Genomic DNA, 19,855 nt, shown 5'->3' with positions numbered 1-19,855 from the left:
TCTAGTATGGCTGTCTCAATTAGGTGCTGCACTAAAACTGTCTCATTTTTCCCAGTCTTTCACATCTTCATCAAATGTAATTCTACTCTATTTGATTATTCTCTGCTACTGCAGTGTTCCTATCTATGTTTTCTTTTTCATATATTCAGAGCAAATTGAAGAATACTTATATATCACTAAGCATATTAAATAATAAAAAAGGCCACAGGGTAAATGATAATTGCTTAGTTAATTAAAGATAATTTAGTATTTGAGATTATTGATCAAATTGAATTGATTAGTCTGAATGTTTTGAAACATTTTTTGATCACTTACTAGACTACTACTGCCATGTATCATTACTGGGGAGATAAAAAGAGCTCAAGAAATCAAGGGGCCACAACTTAAACGACATGATGCAAAAATGAATGTTTTAGGGTAGTAACAAACTCAAAAGATTTTTAAATGATCAATTTTACATTGGACACAAATTAGATAGCTGAAAAAACTTACCATAAAGTGGCAGGCAGGCAAGGTGGGAAGAGCACTGCAAGGTAAGCAAGACCAAGGAACTCGTTAATAGGATGAAACATTTAGCATATCAAGGATCAGCTTTATGAATATAGGACTTTAAATATATGAATATAAAATATTTTCTCTCATCTGGATGTTTTTTCACTTTGTGATGCTACTCTTGAAAACACAAATGTTTTCCATTTTGATGAAGACTGATATATATATTTTTTCTTTTCTTGTTTATTCTTTTGATGTCAAATCTAAAATGACATCTAAGACGTCAAATCATACATCATGAGCATTTACTTCTATGTTTTCTTCTGAGAGCTTCACAGTTTTAACTATTATGTTTAGATCTTTCATCTGTTTTAAGTTGTTTCATATATAGTGTGAGGTAAGGGTCCCATTTGATTCTTTTATTTGTGCCTATCCCATTAATTTAAGCCAGTACCATGCTACTTAATTACAGTTATTTTTTGGTAAATTTTGCATTTGAGATAAATAAATTCTCTAACTTTGTTCATATTTAATATTGTCTTGGCTTTTCAAAATTATTTTGACTTTTCTACTTCTCCAATTTCAAATGAATTTCAGAACTAACTTGTCAAAGCTTAAAAGGAATCCATCTGAGATTCTGATAGAGATTGCATTGAATCTGTAGATTGGTCAGGGAGTGCTACCATCTTAATAATTGTAAGAAAGATCTTGCTTTTTTGTGTAGAATATTAAATCCATTTATATTTGTTGTTATTATTATATAGTTGTATTTATATCTGTCATTTTAATTTTTGCTTTTTATGTCTATTGTCTTTTGACATTTTTAGTTATTATTTATTAAATGAATATTTTCTAATGTCACATTGTAATTACTTTTTTAATCTTTTTGAGTTTTTTGTGGTTGTTTTGAAGTTTGCCATATACATTTATCTTAGCAAGACTAAGCTTTAGTGATATGAAAGACTATATAAACCCAAATTTCTCTTCTGTTCTTCTTTTAATTATTTTAATCTACAATAAATATGTGATTCTATTTTACTTTCATTTTTGAAAGGTCATTTTGCTGGATATGGGATTCTTAATTGGAAGCTTTTTTTTTTTAAATCTTTGAGCACTATAAATGTGTTATCTCACTCTTTTCTGATCTCTGTCATTTCAGATGAGAAGTCAGCTTCTATTCTTATTGTAGTTCCCTGGTGATGAGCTTCTTGCTTGCTTGCTTGTTTGTTTTCATTTATTTATTTCTTGCTCCTGTCAAAATATTATTGTTTCTGGCTTTCAGTATTTTTAATATAATATGCATTTAAATCTCTTGGTGTTCATCCTACTTAGAGTTTGTTGGAGGAGATTTAGAATATATAGGCTAGTGTTGTTTGATAAGTTTGAAAATTTTGAAAGAATTATTTTTTCATTTTTCTCCGTTGTCTCTTTCCTTTTATCATTCTCATTATAAATATGATAGTGCACTTGATGGTGTCCTATGTTTCTCTGAGGCTCTGTTCTTTTTTCTTAACCTTAGTTCTTTGGTTTGCATAATCTCTATTAATCTATTTTTGTGTTTGTTAATTCTTTCTTCTGAAAATTTAAATATACTTTTGAGCCCCTTTAGTGAAGTTTAAATTTCAGTGATTGTACTTTCCAACTTTAGAATTTACATTTGCTTTTTTAAAAATAATTTTATCTTTTTAGATATTGTTTACTTAATGTTATATTGCTATTATACCTTCTTGTAGTTTTATTTGACTATGATTTCCTTTATTTTGTTTAAGATATTTATAATGGCCACTTTGAACACTTTAATAAATCTGACATATGGCCACTTCACATGTACTTTTTTTCTGCCTGCTACTTTTCTCTTGTTGTTGTTGTTGTTATTTATTTTCATGTTTGTGACTTTTGTTGGAAACTAGATATTTTAGATAACAAAATGTAGCAACTCTTGTTACTGATCCCTCCTCTGGGGCTTGTTATTATTATTTGCTTGTGTTTTGTTAAATTATTTTAGTAAAATCTATTTTCCCTGGCAGTGTGAAACCTATGACCTTTCTTCTCAGAAGGTACAGTCTTGGGTATTTCCACAAACACCTAAAAAATGGTGGTTTTGTCAGAGCTTTGATTGCTTTTGTCCCTGACTACATATGGCTGTTAAGCGTGACTAATTGTTAGCCTATTGATCTATATATTCAAGAATGCCTTACAGAATAAGGCATAATTTGCTCCACAGAATGATCCATTCAAACTTGGACTCTTTTGAAGACAGTAAATACAGATTAATATGTGAGACTTGTCATTTCCTTTGGAGGGCTCATTTTAGCTCACTCTTTTCCTATATGTCCAGTGAATATACAAAATCTACCTACATTCTCCCATTTTCCTTTCACAGAAACTTTTATTGTTTTGAGATTACCCTTAAACTAGAACTTCACATTTCTTTGTGTATAAACTCAGTACTTTATAAGAGCTTAATGGCACTCTGCTTTATGATCTTCTTTTGTCCCTCACCCTCAAGCAAAATTTCTGAACCATGACTTTGGATATTCTAATTGATACTCTTTTTTAGGGGCTAAGTATTTTGAGGATAGAAGGAGATATTGACTTCAGTCTTTTTGCCTCACCTGCTTTATGCCCTTTCCATTATTTCCCAGAGACTTTAATTTTTTAAAAGAAGTTTTAATAGTTTTTCTGGAAACTGGGTCTGTAGTGTTCCTCAAATTGTCATAAGTCTAACAAAACAAAACAAAAAGCAGAGCAATAAAACAAACAAAAAACTGAACAATATGTTAAAGAGACTTTCTGGATAAAAATGGCTTGAGCTAAAACTTGAGGAATGATAAGAAATTAAACAATTAGAAAGAAGAGGAACTAAATTATTTAGGTTAGGTTTAAGTGCCCTAAATGTTTTACATGATTACAAAGGTGATAGAAATTCTAACCATAAAGGCATACTATATGAGTTTTTCAGTGCAGAATAAACTGTATAGATGCTATTTCTCTGATTTTTTTAAAGAAACAGACTATAAAATACTAAATTAAAAGATGACGTGTAAATATATACAATGAAATAAAATATGAATAATGTAATTTAGTAAATTTTAGCAATTGTTAAACAAATGTGAAAAATTAGTTACATTTTGGGTAAACATAGTATATAAATTGTGCACCATGATATTCTTTACAGATATGAGAGTTAGATTCCAAACTTAGTTCTTAGCTGTCTACAGAGCTAAAAACTTAAGTATCACAAAGTATAGAAGAAAATAAAACTCATGAATAAAATGTCCATTGATCATTATAGTCAAGCAAATTATTTTACTGTAGAGGTACTGGGGCAAATGAAATATGATAATTGGAAAAACATTCTCTATTATTCATGATATTTCATTAATATTAAGTAATAGCTCCCTAATTCCACATGTCATTTTTCTCAGAACCCAAGGAATAGATAAGTACTGCCTTGTCCCAGATAATACATATGAGAAAAGACACATGAATTACACCCAATAATCTTGGGGAGTTTCTCCAACTTTCATGCTTAAGGTTTACTACTTCCTGGATATCTGTATGCAAGACATGAATGCAATTTATGTCAACTATGGGGGCAAGAAGAAAGATGAAAAGAAAATTAAGAATGTGGACTAAGCTGAGCTCAGTGGCTCAGCCTGTAATCCCGCGCATTTGGAAGGCTGAGGTGAGTGGATTGCCTGAACCTGCGGGTTCGAGACCCGCCTGGGCAACTTGGCGAGACCTCATCTCTACAATAAATCAAAAAATCAACCGAGAGTGGTAGCGCATGCCTGTAATTCAGGTTACTTAGAAGGCTGAGGCAGAAGGATCGTCTGGGCGACCAAGTGAGACTCCACCTCAAAAAAAAAAAAAAAAAAAGAATGTGGACTTTGGCACGTGTGTGTTTATGCGCGCGCATAGTGAGAAAAAAATGTGTATGTGCTTATTTACCTGCAGTGAGTATGAGCATGTGCGTGTGTGTGTGAGACATAAGAGAGATGGAATTTAGTAGAATTCACCCAATCAAACATTGTCATTGAATCTGAATCACTATTAGCATTTTCTTAGTTCAGAAAGAGCAAAATAGTGTTGAAGGAGTAAGATTACTTTTCCCTGTACTTTTAGTTTTCCAAGACTGTGCACCTATTATCCACCATCTGTTTCAAACATATCATTTATTACATCTGTGTTGATCATTGGCTATTTATTAATTGAATAGTTAAAGAGATTAAATACAAAATATATATATATATAAAGTTTCTTTAATAATTTGCATAAACAAGAATTAGTGTAGGAAGTGGAATGGAAGGAATGAATGTTATAGAGATGAATGAATAAACAAAAATTCTTGGAATTGAAGTAGAATTTAAAAAGAAAATTAATTACAGGAATTATACTTTGTTGAATTAGTACCATGAGCCAAGTTATTGAAGTTAAATTGTACAGTTTCCCAAAGAGGATTGCAGATTATAAGTGCAATTCTGAGACTATTAGTTTGGTACAACCCTTTAGATATATCTAGCCTGGCATTTAATGTCTGGGCTCAAACTTTAAGTTTTTGTCACCTTGAGATAAATATCTATAATAAAAGCATGAACATTCTTGAAAAGACTGTTCAAAATGATAAACATTCTTGAAAAGAATGTTCTATTACTGAAATTGGCCATGAAAATAGTGTTTACAATAATTAGTATAAACAGTAATAATATGTATGTCAACATATACATATTATACATGTGTGTGTGTATATATATAATGCACACACATAAACATAGCAATTTGTTACTTTTACATATATATTACCTTTATAAATGTATATGTATATATATTGTTACTGTTGATATACATACACATAATGTGTGTATACAAGTAGTAGAAGAGACAAGATGACACAAGTAGTAGAATGCAAAGCTGGAACCAAAATTTATTTGCTTATTGTAAACACTACACTCCTTTCTGCTCTTCCATAACTGCTATTTAGATCATAGTTAGGCTAGAAAATGGTTGTAAATCTTTAAGGAGATAATCACACTTTATCTGAAATATAAACTTCGTAGGATTTTGTTGATTAGGTAAAACACAAAATGTAAGTTCCTTGTCTTAGAGTCATATGTTGTATTTTCATTTAGATATTCCCACCCATCAAAACAGGACAGTGCAAGCAAATTGATTTATTCTTAGATATAAAATAGTAAAAAAAAAGAAGGGAATATCAAGTGAGGCATTTGAGGTCATCGCCTTGATTTTTGAGGAAGTGAGATAATGTCCCATTACCTGAAGTGGTAGGAATTCCACAAGATAGTATTCAGCCAATTGTAGTTAATTAAATTAGAATACCAAACAGTAGCCATAGTAGTTAACTAAATTCAAATTTTGCAACATATCCAGCAGGGTTAACCAACTGTAAATGTGTAGCATGGCTATAATTATTTGGTATGAGCTTTAGGAGACTTCCATATTTAACAAAAGAAATGAGTAGATGAGAGTTTTAGAGGTCTGAATATAATCAATTGTCAAAAAGAGGAGTTTGATATTATCAAGTGCAATCTGTTTGCTCACATTCAAAAGACAAATATTTTTCTCCTCTTGGTTTACTTATAAATATTCAGTGCTGCAGAAACACAAATAAATAATTGGCCCTCTCCAATGCATTCTGTATAATGCAGATCAAAAGATTATTACATGGTAAAGTCAAAGTCAAACTGTATTGCATTTTATTACAAGTGAAAACTCATATCATGGCCCCAGTCAGCAATATATTAATGGACCAGATTCCTGTGTGTGTATTTATACATATATTATTTTTTAACTTTAAGGATTTAAGGATTATGGATTATGTGTTCTGAATTTTCTGCTACTGGAATCAACCTGGAAAGATTAGAAGATTATTATCTGTTTATGCTGATGAAAATCTTTATGAAAATGACAATATGAAAATGACTTGGAATCATCTTATCCAAAAATATTCCAAAGTCAATTTTTAATGAAAAAATAAAATTTATATGATATATGATGCTTCATCTTTAATCTTACCTCTTTTATTGTTGTTAAGGACTCCTTTTCAACAAGTTATTTGGTTCTGGCCTTTTGCTGAGTTTTCTTTTCTTTTTTTTAATTCTATAACAGGACTTTGCTGGGTTTTCAATGTTCATCTCTATTATATAGCCAGTAAAACAAGTAATGACTGAAAATTGGTTGTGTTTTACCCACGATAAACAAAAAGATAAATCTTTGTTGTATACAACACTTTTATTTTAAATAATGGATTTTATCAATAAAATAAAATTTGTTTCATCAAGGAAAACTTTTTAAATTTATTCACATATGGTCTTTATCAAGCTAAACTCCAGCAAATAGTATTTGGAATAATAAGTTATTTTTTTAAGCAGTCAAGCACTTGCTATTTTCCTTATTTAATGGTCAGTCTCCATAATTACCATGTTGAAAACATCCTAATTAAGGAAAATAGAAACAGACACACATGCTTTCAAGAGAAAGTTGAGTTGGACGTTAAAATGAAATACCCTCAATACTGATGTTATTTTTTCCTTCCCATAGGGAACCACAGTCAGATTTCACGCGTACCTGTTGCTATTAAAGTGCTGGATGTCAATGACAACGCCCCTGAATTCGCATCCGAATATGAGGCATTTTTATGTGAAAATGGAAAACCTGGCCAAGTAAATATCTCCATGTTGTTAATGCTGAATATGTTTGTATACAACTGTCTCATATTTGATTAACCTACAATATAGTGTGCATTTGCATCATTTATGATCTGCAAAGTCTCAGGCAAGAAATATCCAAATGAGAACAGAGAGGGCATATTTATTTTATTACTCAGATGTTATTGCTCTTCCTACTTATGATCAAATTGGCTCCTAAAGTGGAACGACCTGCTGTGCCATGACCCCAGAGCCAAATCATTCTCTTGAACTATCTCAGGATATGGATGATAACAAGGGGTGTCTTAGAGTGATGGGGCCTGAATTTTCTCCTTCCAGTGACAGGAAGCAAGGTAAAAGTTCAAGGAGAGGAAACATTTGTCTCATATCAAACATATGAATAACATTTAATAGTGGAACTAAAAAATACCAGTAATTTAAAGAAGGTTGTAGTAAGTGAATATTGAAATCTGTAAAAATGTAGATATATTTAGATAAACATAAGACAAACATGTTTTAGATGTGTGTATTGGTAGGATTTTTTAATGTGTTTCATATACCATAGATGGGTCAATGAAGACGGAATAAAGAAAGAAAAAACAGAGACAGAGGAAAAGGGGAAGGGAGGGAGAGAGGGATGGAGAAAGGGAGGAAGAGAGTTAAAGAAACACAAAGAACAAAAAAAAACCCTGCTAATCTGAATGTCAAAATGAAAATAGCCTATGTAAAGTTCTACAAAAACACAAATGTAATAGAATTACTTTAACAAATTACCAAAGTACTGTATGTTTAAGAAATTTATCATTTTCAACTTCCTAATTTATTTCTGGATGGTGACATTTTAATTTAAATAAACAGCAGCTGACAGTATGACACTGGAGTTGTTAATCCAACTATTCTTGTGCCTCATGTGGGTGTTAGGAATTAAATTTACTATTTGCCTAACAGCTTACCTGACAAGAGTCAGATTTTTTTCCCTCAAAGAAAGAAATAGCACTATACCTCCATGTTTTTATTCATTGCAAATGATCAAAGTGTTACCTTCCCATAAATCAGTGGACGTTTCCCCATAGACTATTCTCTTGTATCTGAGGTACCAGCATTTTGTCCGTCTACCAAAATAAGACTCACTACATGCACACACACATGTAAACATTAACGCTAAGATTCTAAAAATGGTGCATTAATTGTAAACATCAAGACATTGTGATCTCACCAAAACATTCCATTTTAGCAGTGATACACTTTTATTTTTATAATATTCTAACATTAGTTTAAGTATTTCTTAATTTTAATTATTTGAAATTGCCTTTCATCAATCATATCTTTTGGGCATCTTCATTTGTGAACTTTTGAGAAGACAGAGAAAGGGTGTTAGAGACAGAGAGAGAGACTGTGTGTGTGTGTGTGTGTCTGTGTGTGTGTGTGTGTGTGTGTGTGTGTGTGTGTTACACATACATTAGTAAATATCATTTAGCTATATTGGTGGATTGACTCAGCAGAGAGAGTCTGATCAAAATAGGGCAGTTCAGTTTCAAGGATATGGCTGTTTTGTGGAACAGATCATTGATGATCTAATGATCCAAGGATCTAATCCCAGATTTATAAGCTAAAGTTTTTTAATCACACAGAATCTGTAAAATACTTCAAAATTTAAATAAAACACCATTGCTCATGCAGAACTCATCACACAAGTTGAGGGAGTCAATGACATTGATATTTCAAAATTTAAACATTGACTTCACTTGTGATATTGACAAGCATGCTTCTTGGATCTCTAGGAATCTGTAGGTGTACCCTGTGGATTTTTGGCTGTTTCCGAGGTTTTAATGATTTCTCAGTTGTTCTTTTTATCTTCAGAAAAAAATTGCATTGTTTTCTCATCGTTATGCACAATCAAAATAAAAAAGTTGATTATTTGTTTTATGCATTTTTTCAAATCATAATTAATGACTTATTCTGTAAAGAAACGTTTATATTGTGTGTGTGTGTGTGTACTATATCATCTTATCCCTTAATGCTATGTTTAGGCATATTTATTAAAGTTCATTAGTTACATTAAAGAATTGGATCTTTCACCATTTAGAAACATTTGGAGGCATATGACTGGCTGATTGATGCACATTCAATTCAAACAAGTTTCTTGAATTCTTTGAGTTCTTTGTGCTAGTTAGAACTCATGTTTGGTTCCTCGCATCAATTCTAGGTCACTTTTAATGCTCAGGTACCTAATTTTCATATCTATTATTTTCCAAAATTTGTATTTGTTATCTACATAAGTGTTCACCTATAGAAGTTCAACAAATATACCCTTTCAACCATCTCTTATAATACACAAATGGCTGACTTACTATGGAATTTAAATGCTTATTATCAGATGGTCACATGCTCATGAAAAAATAAATGTCAAAAACTGAATCATGGCCACCCCCTTTCGGATCCCTTCTAGCTTCTGAGAGCATTCTTGTCACTTAATAAACCCCATCTCATTGAAAAAAAAAAGAATCATCCACTAAATTTATAGTTATCTCCACATTTCTCAACAATTAATATCTGATTTACAACAGCCTCGGTAAAACTGCAAGTGACATTCAAATGTCTTGTTCTTCTGAAAGGTATGAATTTAAGTCTAAACGCAAAGGGGATCAACTTCCTGAGAGATGGTGTAGCTGGAGATTATTAGCAATAATCAAGGGAAAATGATTTTTTAAAAATCCAGTCTGTATTAACTCTGCCCTGAGAAGACCTATCTAAGGAGGTTTTTAAAGCAGCTTACAAAACAAAAACTAATATCAACATAAACATAGAGACTTTTATTGTGCTTCATTCTTTTCTACTGAGTTGGACTCATCTAAACACAGTCAAGATAAAAAACAAGAAATAAAAGAGGGAGGTCACTTTCCTCTTGTTAGGTACTTATCACTAGTTGATGATACATCTGTATGCTAGAGTAGGTAGAGACTCATTTTGAAAATAGAATTGGAAATCATATCTGTTCCTATCACCTTCTAATGATCCTGAAGTAAAAGGTGACATTCCCTTAAATTTGTTCTCTCAAAAGAGTAACCACTACGACCACAGGGAGTAATAACTCACAGTGTATTATAGAAAATCAATTTGAATCTCTTTTGATTAGAATCCTTTTAAAGAATACTTCTTATGTAATTAAATGTTAATGTAATATTTTCTGATTGCTACTTATATTTTTTTTAAATCAATAGTTATAGGTAATTTATCATAATTCAAAATATAGAAGATGGTATGTATCATTAGACACTAATTAAATGATGCCAAAATATAATCATCTGCAAACTACTTGGCTCTCAGTTTAACAGAATGGATAAAAAGGATAATTTCCATTTATACTTCTCTAATATCCAAAGCAAAAATGGGAGTGTATGTTCGGTTTTCCAAAATTAGAAGGCAGTATATATGTGTAACAATTCATGTGTCTGACAGGGTGGCAGATTTTTGACAGTCAGTAAGTATTCATTGAGCATGAACTATGTTCCAGGACTTGAGTAGACACTGGAAATGTGGTGTATCCAACACCCCCCAAATCTTTACCTTCATAGAATTTTCTTTCTGGAAAACATGTATTTGAAATTGGAAAGGATAGAATTGCAAGAAAATGCCTCAAATCGTCTGAAGAAAAAAGATACTGAAGAAATGAGGGGGAATTACGCTATCTTAATTGAAATACTTCTTAAAATAGGACAAGTTCCACCAGAGACAGAAAACATCTCAAGTACTGAAAAGGAGTCAACTGGGTATAAACCAGATTCAGTCTGAAGAAAACGGTAATCTGTCTGGACAGATAAGCCAATATCTTCCTTTGGGATGCTTGACAACCCCACACTCAGAACCAAACACGGAAGAAAACATAGAACTTCAGTGACCAATGTTGACCAAAGGGTGTTCAATAACTCTTATCTCCTTAATCGGCTCTTTCTAGGATTTTATTTAAGATACTAACCTCTTGTTTCTCTGGTTAAGAATTAGGATAACTTGCTCAAGATGGTCCATCAGCATGAAGATTAACTGAATATTGTTTTTCTAGGTATAGGAGTCACAGTTTTTTTATTCATTCTCAGAGAATATTCTTTGTTCAAGAGTCAGCTGACAGATAGCTTAAGCTCTTTTTTTCTTCAGGAAAAAATCTTCCCCAGTTACTATAAATAAATCAAGTGAAGTATAATTTGAACTTCATCACTAACTATACAAATTGAGATATGTTGTTGGTGTCTAGTAATTGTATCTCTTTTTTTAAAGAAAAAAATGGAGTTACCTTTTAAAATTTCATCTTTCTATCTCTGGCCAACATTGTGGCAATACACTGTTTGTTTTTAATGGCATATCACAGTTCGAAAACAAAACAAAATAGATAGTCACATATACTTCTGAATGATATGCATCTAGCCGATGCTTGGTACATAATAGATATCCATAAAATTTTAGGATCATGGTTATAATTCATTTCATTCAGCAATGACAAATACTCGAAAAGTTAATTTCTTAAATATTATCGTGGAAACACTTGCTTCACTCACAGACATACAGTACACATGTTATCTTCAGATTTTTTTTTTTTTTTTTGAGTTGGAGTCTCACTCTGTCGCTCAGACTGGAGTGTAGTGGCCGCTCCCGGCCACCACCACCTCGACCTGCTGGGCTCCAGCGATCCTTCCACCTCAGCCTTCCAAGTAGCCGGAACTACAGGCATGCTCTACCACGTCCGGCTGATTTTTTGATTTATTGTAGAGATGAGGGTTCGCTGCCCAGGCTGGTCTTGAACCCATGGGCTCAGGCAATCCACTCACCTCAGCCTCCCAAAGGTGCAGGATTACATGCTGAGCCACCGAGCCCGGCTCAGATTTTTTAAAAAATGTTCATTTATTTACTGAATTGTATTTATTATGCATCTGCAAGATGTTAATTGTAACACAATCTGAATAAACAATGTGAAAGGGCAAAAAAATGTTTTTTTTTTCCTTATAGAACTTCATAAGGATGGGAGTGTATGAGAAGAGTAAAATAAATACTGTAATTTAGAATTTTGAAAACTACGTTGAAATAAACATTAAAGCGACTAGACAGAAGAGAAGAAAGAAAATGCAGAGATCTGCTTCATGTAGTGTTGTCATAGAAATTTACTTTTAAAGTGGGTGTTGTTTAAACTGAAATAGGAAAAATGAGAAAGGGCTAGGCATGAAAGAAGCTTTCTAGCCAATAGCATGAGCAAAGACCCTGAAGGCAGAACGTCCCCCGTTTGTCTGAAGAATTGAAAATATCTGTAGTTAGGGTATAATAAGGAAGATGAGATGGCACACAAAAAGTTTTATTTTTCAAATAAAATCTACACACACATGCACACACAAATTTAAGCAGAAAAAAAATCATTTAGGTGGCTGTAAGTGCCAAAGATAATGGCGGCCTCATCTAATGTGGTGGACTTAGAGACAGAGAGAAGTAGTTGAGAAAATTGTTTTCTTACATAAGTAAAATAATATATACACACATCTACACACATCTCGTGACTAACCAATATACCTGGAGTTTGGTGTTAGCAACCATATTTTACAGATATAGAAACTGATGCTAAAAATCTACCTACAACCATGAAAAGTGGCATAGATGCATTTCAAAGTCCACTCTTGAAGGTACCAAAGTCCCTGTACTTTCTAGACTCTCATAATGCTTCCTAATGAAGCAGAACTTTCCATGAAATATGTGAAACGCCTTTTAGAAAACTAGTCATAAAAATAAAAGTCTGATCAACAGTGAGCATTTCTTTGAAAGAAAAAAAAATCAATTTCTATGACCAATGACGTACTTTACTCAATAGCATTCCATGAAAACTTAAATGAAAGGAAAGCTTCATAAAAGAAGTAAAGATAATTATCCCTTGATAAACATCAGCAATGAATGGGTTTCCTTCTTTACTTATTCATTTTGTCTAGTTTCTGTGGGTCTTTTTCTCCTAAATGTGAAATAATAAAATGAAATTATGGCACTTTATAACACTCACGAAACAATAAATATAGGAGATTTAATTTTAGCTTTCCTTGCCAGCAGGCATCTTTTATGATCTATCTGCATACACAAGAGGGAGACAGGATTGATTTTAAAACAGATGAAATTGATGGCCTCTACAAAACGCATAAAGTACTATTTTCACTTTATTTGGGGTGAAGTAAGGAGATGGTAAATTAATGGAATGCGTAAAACAACATTTGAAGAAATCATATGTAACAAAGCACATTTCAAGAGAGTCACTAACAGATGTATTACTTTTAGAGCATAATTTTGACAAAAAAGGAAAGCAAAAGTTCAAAGTATAATTCAAGGATTTGGAGCTGGAACAACCTAAATGTGAGTCCTGTTTTTCCCATTTATTAGTTTTGTGGCTTTGAGTTTTAACTTCGATTAATTTTAATCCTGAGCTCTTCAGAGTAACTAGATAGTTGATGTAGACATAGATTTACAAGCACCATAAATACTTGTAATTATGAGTAGTGTATATATTAACAGGCCTCAGTCTAAAAAACAAAATATGCTTTATTAGTATTTGTAGGTTTTATTATATCTTTATAAACTGCTTTAAAGTAGCACACTATACGTTTTCTAAATGATTCAGTATAATAGATGAATCTATAGCCCTAAAATAGGAATAACTATTTCTCCGATAATTTACAGGTGTTTTCTTTGTCAAGGGTGAAGGAAGGACTCATACTTCATTCTTCCCCATATGAATTTGTGAGTTTTTTTCCCTTCAAATTCCCTGAAACTATAATATAGGAATACCTACTAATCTGAATCTTTAGAGAAGTCTTATTTGCAGCTTCTGCATGTATTAACTAAGCCTCTAGTGTGATTACAAATTTCACATGTTTTATTCTGTCCCCTAATTTAATTGAGATTGATCATCCACAAGAAAAATGGTGCAGAAGATTGTTTAAAAGCTTTGGGCTATTAGAGTCGGATGTATTCTCCTTGTTTTATTTTCAACCTACAGAATACTCAATAAGAATTCAGGATGGAAGACAGGTGGGCACATGGGCGTGCTTGTTTCCATTTGTTCATAGAAGCCATGAGGATGAGCAATTTTTAAATATAGTAAAATTGACTCGAGATAATAAAAGGGCTCATGCTTGGACTTTGTGCTTGAGGCATAAACGGGATAGAATCTAGTACCAGAAGAGTTAACATAATGTTGGAAAGTCAGATAAGCTAATGGTAACAATCCTATAACTATTAAGCTATGTAGACACAACACCTTCACACAGAGGTAGAAAGCCTACAGGTCTTTAAGACTTGGATGACATTTTAGGTGATGGCATCACTCAAAGTGAGTTTCTGAGAGAAACTTATGCTGTAGTATGTCATTATTTGGTGTGGTTTTGTGTGGGGTATGTATTTTATCTATTAAAGTTGGGAAGCACCAAATTAAACAAAATTAAATCATATCTTCTGTTTGTTTTGTTTTACTACAAGTTTCGCTTGGATTTTTAAATTAATATTAATTTCCAAGAGGGTTATATGGTATTTGGCATTTGTCAAGGATAGTTGATTATAAAATTTTACAAATTTCCCTCAGAGTAAATTATATAATTAGTGATAGATGGGACTCAGTTGGAAAAATCTTGTTCCGGGAGGATAAACAACAGGACATATTTTCAACTTAAGAAGCAATGTTTATAATCTTAAGGAGGCATTAGGAGATATTCCTATGAAGTAATAGAATGGGGGTGAAGGAGAGATAAGATTGAAAATGGAGTTAATACTTCTAAGCCATGCTGAAAACTATGGATTTTTTACCCTACTAATAAAAGTTAACTATTGAGAGATTTTTAAAGCAGGACAAGAGATGGGGTGTGTTGTTTTTAACACTGATTATATCTGTGATGTACAAAATACACAAGCGTGCCAGGCTTGGTGGCTCAGCCTGTAATCCCGTGCCTTTGGGAGGCTGAGGTGAGTGGATTGCCTGAACCGCGGGTTCGAGACCCGCCTGGGCAACTTGGCGAGACCTCATCTCTACAATAAATCAAAAAATCAGCCGGGCGTGGTAGCGCGCGCCTGTAGTTCCAGCTACTCGGAAGGCTGAGGCGGAAGGATCGCTGGAGCCCAGCAGGCGAGGCTGTGGTGACTGGGAGCGGCCACTGCACTCCAGTCTGAATGACAGAGTGAGACTCCAACTAAAAAAAATAAAATAAATAAAATAAAATACACAAGCGCTATGTAGGGTATAGCAAAAGAACATAAGAAGCAAGGCAGAAGAAACTGAAAAAGTCAAACTTTGTGTAGATACATTCTTTAGGAATCCTGACTTTTTATTGTTTCACTTCAATGTGGTTTCAATAAAAGAAAAGGGAATAGAAAAACAATACTGAAAAAAAATGTTGAAAGTTCTATCATGGGTTTAAGAAGGCATGAGTACCAAACGTCTACCCAGAGGACAGAGGACTTCAATTGTGTTTCAATGTGATATAGAATCTTATCTGCTTCCACTTATATTTTTTGTAGGTCATTCTTTCAAGCTACATGCACAGAAGAATCACCCAATAAACATTTTAATGGAAGGGTATGTAATGCAGATAAAAAGTTAATTTAGGAAATCACTATGAATGGGTAGAAAAATAAAAAATATTGGTAAGGACAGGATTGCCGTGCAAATTATCAAAAATATTAAGGCAATATCCTTTAAATATGATTAATTTGAACTATATAATAACTGGTTTATTCTATAGATTTTGATATAATTTCTCATATACCTATATTTTCTCCTTTTTCAATTAGTCATCATTGTCATAGCTTTATTTGTCTTGTATGCATCATTTTTACTATCAAGGACCCTTCTTTTAGTTATTAATTCTTAACCGATTTTGTTTTTCTTTTTAATTTAATTATGTACACAATTGGTAATCTGATGAGAGACATGGCCTTCCCACTCTTGTATTTGTATATATGAATTATTTTGTACTATTTTACATTTAATTTGAGGATTATGAGCCTTATGAAGCTCATTCCTGGATCATTCTTTTCTTTCTCAAGTTGAAAACTACTGCTCTAAGTGATTTCAGGAGGTTAATAAAATAGTCAAAAATAAGCTGGCGATAATTGAAGAATTAATAGAAACCCAAACATTGTGCTCTTTCTTTGGTACTACCTTTGACGTCCCCTCCTTTCATTCATTCTTCCTCTTACATCACTATAGAATGATTTCAAGAAGAAGGAAATTAAGTCTTACCTGCAAAATTTACAGTAAGTTTCAATTACAGAGACCATGCTGGCTCTCATTGCCAAGTCTTTCTACATAGTAGAAGTATATTCTGGAAGTCTTGGAAAACATTCAAAAAGTTACAAAAAGATAGTTGTCTCTAACTTTGTACTTAAAACTATGGCTTATAAATGGGATTTTGTGTGTGTGCATTTTGCTGATTAGAAGGAATGTTCATACGGCTAAAAGCAAAGCAAGCCAGAATGGGAGATTCATCCCTGCACATTCTCCAAAATATTGAAGGCCTAAGTCCCAATTTAAATAAAATACACATACAGAAAACATAAATGTTCTGAGGCATCAGGCATATTGTGAAGGGGGGCTGCTGGGAATTTTTATCTGGGATCAGACATTATATATGTTTGATGCACACCATGCTGATAATTCTCTTAAAACTTGCTTCTCAAGATATTGTGAGTATTAATGATGGTGCAAATATGTGCCTGCTATCATGTATTATTCATTCATCCATACTTCATTTGGCCAATACTTATTAAATAGTTGCCATGTGTCAGTCATTGTTCTAATTGCAGTAAGAGGGAGAAATTTCAAATATTATCACGGCATCTAAAAACAAATAAATAAATAATAAATATCTACAGAAACTCATGGAAGTGGTTCCCATAGATCACATGATACTACTATGCTTGTTAACAGATCAACTTGTCAGAGATGTATTAGTTTTCTGACTGTTCACCCTTTCAAAAGTTAATAATGGTAGTGATATCCTACTACTTTTAAATATTTTTAGTTAATGCAAAAATGTCCAAAATAAAGTTTAATAAACTGTTATAAAAATCTGATTTACATTTAGAATTACTGATTAACAAAGAAAGGTTTTGTTTTGTTTTTTACGAATCAGAATTATGCTATGGCACATGGTTCTCAATTACTTCTCAGTTTCATGCTCAAGAAATAGATAGAGTCTACACCCATCAAAATCCAAACAGGTCTCTGGAATTTATTATCTCATTACAACATCCCAGATATACTTTGTTTTTTTGATAGAGATGTACATTTTTTTTCAGATTCCCTTGAAAATGAATAACTTACAATAAGTTATCAAACATGAGATTTTTCAATTGCAATTTAACTTTATCAGTGGAAAGAAAAATATTTAAATAGATAATTATATGCATATTTCTATAAAGTATAACTACTACAGAAATTTTTATATAATTCCCATGATATGATTGTTTAATGAGTTTAAAATCATCTGAGGTCATGGTGTCTCACAGTGGACACTGAATGTAATTTTCTTTTGCCACCTATGCAGTATGCTTATAAATCTGCTTCTGTGGAATTGCACATCCTTGAATAAATTTTTTTTTCTTCTGCCATGTAAAGCTAAGTATATTCAGAAATTATCACATCATTGAGAATTTCAGCCTTATTAGTATGGGTATCTTAATACAGTAGAATGTCAATGTCCCTCAAGTGATCTACTTGGCATCTACTTTTAGATAACATGTCCAGGCAGTGGCTATCTGCATTAAAATAAAATGAAGTGTCAATCGTGGCTTAACCAAAAATCTTAACCATAAGTAGTTTATGACATTTGAAAGATGATATAAAGACACCATTTCAACCACTTTCTCCCCAATATATTATGCACTAGGTTTAAAATTAGCTTGACAATATAAACTCCTTTTAATGAATAATGACGAGGGAACTATGAACATCAATATTCCATCATTTTCCCATGGCTCAAAATAGTGGTCCTCAGACTTAAATGTCCACCAGGATTACCTAGAAGGCTGTTTAAAATACAGATTGCTGGGCCCTTCTCTGAGATTTTTTGGGTCAGTAGTTCCAGAGTGTGACTCAGGAAATTGCTTTCCTATTGAATTACTGACTTAAATTAATGGTGGAAAAATAAATGTACTTCTGGTATGATATTTAGACAAAACTTCTGATATTTGGTATGGCAGGTAGTTAAGCTCCTTTATTACAGGTAAGTTATATTATTGCATTTTTTGTTTTGGTCTTGGTGGTTTAGTTAATCAAATAACTCATGCAGGTACATTCATCAGCATGTATGATCCTCTTTCATGTAGATTACTTAGAAATAGTATGAGTATTTATACTATAAGTATACTATACTACTTATAGGAGATTGATTCTCTAAGTATACTATAGGAGTTCATTTAATTGTGGCTGATGTATACCCCAGAATACCAGTAAGACATCTCTTCATTTATCCTGATTCTTCACATGCATTCACATACTTCAGGAGTTACATCTTCAACGGTTGCACCTGGGGATAGAAGTCTATGGAGATAAGATAGCGTAAATGGAGAAGAGGCTGCTACTTCTATTCAAAAAAGCTCCCCTCACTCCTTTTATTCTTTGCAACTGTTGAAATAAGACTTTTGTCAAAGGTAGTAATTTCTTTGTATTTCTAACATGAAAGTCTAGCATAGCTATTTCTAGATGAAATAGTTAGCTCCTATTTTTCTGCTAAATATTTGTACATCCAAGTTGTCCGAAAGAGTTACCTATATTTCACATCTTGTCCCTTGTACTTTAATTATTGTTTATTTTTATTAAATTAGAGTCCCAGGGCCTCTCTCAACACTTAAATGTCAAGGCAAATATGCTGTGTGTTTAGATACAGTAAATATAATTGCATTCTCTTCTAATCTGATCAGGTTAAGTCTCTGTTTGGGTGACATCAGAGTTATTACACTTTTCCAAGTGCCATGTCATGAATAAGTAGCAATGTCCCTAATAATAACAATAATAATGATGATTAACATTTCATTGAACATTTTTACTAGAAACCAGATACTGTATCAAGAGATTTATGTAGATCTAAATCAATAATCAAAAGCAGCCGGGCTCGATGGCTCAGCCTGTAATTCCACGCCTTTGAGAGGTTGAGGTAGTGGATTGCCTGAGCCCGCAGGTTTGAGACCCGCCTGGGCAGCGAGACCTCATTTCTACTATAAATCAAAAAATCAGCCAGGCGTGGTAGCACATGCCTGTAGTTCTGGCTACTTGGAAGGCTGAGGCGGAAGGATCGCCAGAGCCCAGCAGGTCAAGGCTGCAGTGGCCGGGAGCGGCTACTGCACTCCAGTCTGGGCGACAGAGTGAGACTCCAACTCAAAAAAAAAAATAATAATAATAATAATAATAATCAAAAGCAAACATAGGAAAAAAGGTAATTTTTGCATTTGTGGTTTTGATATATGTATAAGGGAACTGACCTTCAGAAAGTGTTAAGTAACTTCCTCAATGTCACACAATGAGCAAAGGATAAAACTGTGACTTTTATCTAGGCAGGTTTATTATAGAGTCCTTCTGCTTAATGACTACTTCTTTGTCTTAACCATGAGTTATATTTTGTGCTATTTTATGTTATGTTGCCACTCATGCTAAATACAATTATAACTAGTTATAAGACATTATAACT

General features: G+C 32.7%; 1 protein-coding gene across 3 annotated transcripts in view; it reads left to right on the top strand.

Annotated features, from left to right (window-relative positions):
• CDH8 (cadherin 8) overlaps positions 1-19,855 on the top strand; it is a 416,549-nt gene that overhangs the window by 309,950 nt on the left and 86,744 nt on the right. For all 3 annotated transcript variants that reach the window (XM_008057004.2, XM_008057005.2, XM_008057003.1), the window contains exon 9: positions 7,054-7,175. In XM_008057004.2, coding sequence (XP_008055195.1) covers positions 7,054-7,175 — 122 coding nt within the window. The remainder of the gene's footprint in view (positions 1-7,053; positions 7,176-19,855) is intronic.

Source organism: Carlito syrichta, unplaced genomic scaffold, assembly GCF_000164805.1.
Source record: "Carlito syrichta isolate Samal-C Ts95f unplaced genomic scaffold, Tarsius_syrichta-2.0.1 Scaffold302601, whole genome shotgun sequence".
Classification (NCBI taxonomy): domain Eukaryota; kingdom Metazoa; phylum Chordata; class Mammalia; order Primates; family Tarsiidae; genus Carlito; species Carlito syrichta.
The sequence above is the reverse complement of the archived record's forward strand: the minus strand, read 5'-3'. Positions and strand labels throughout refer to the sequence as shown.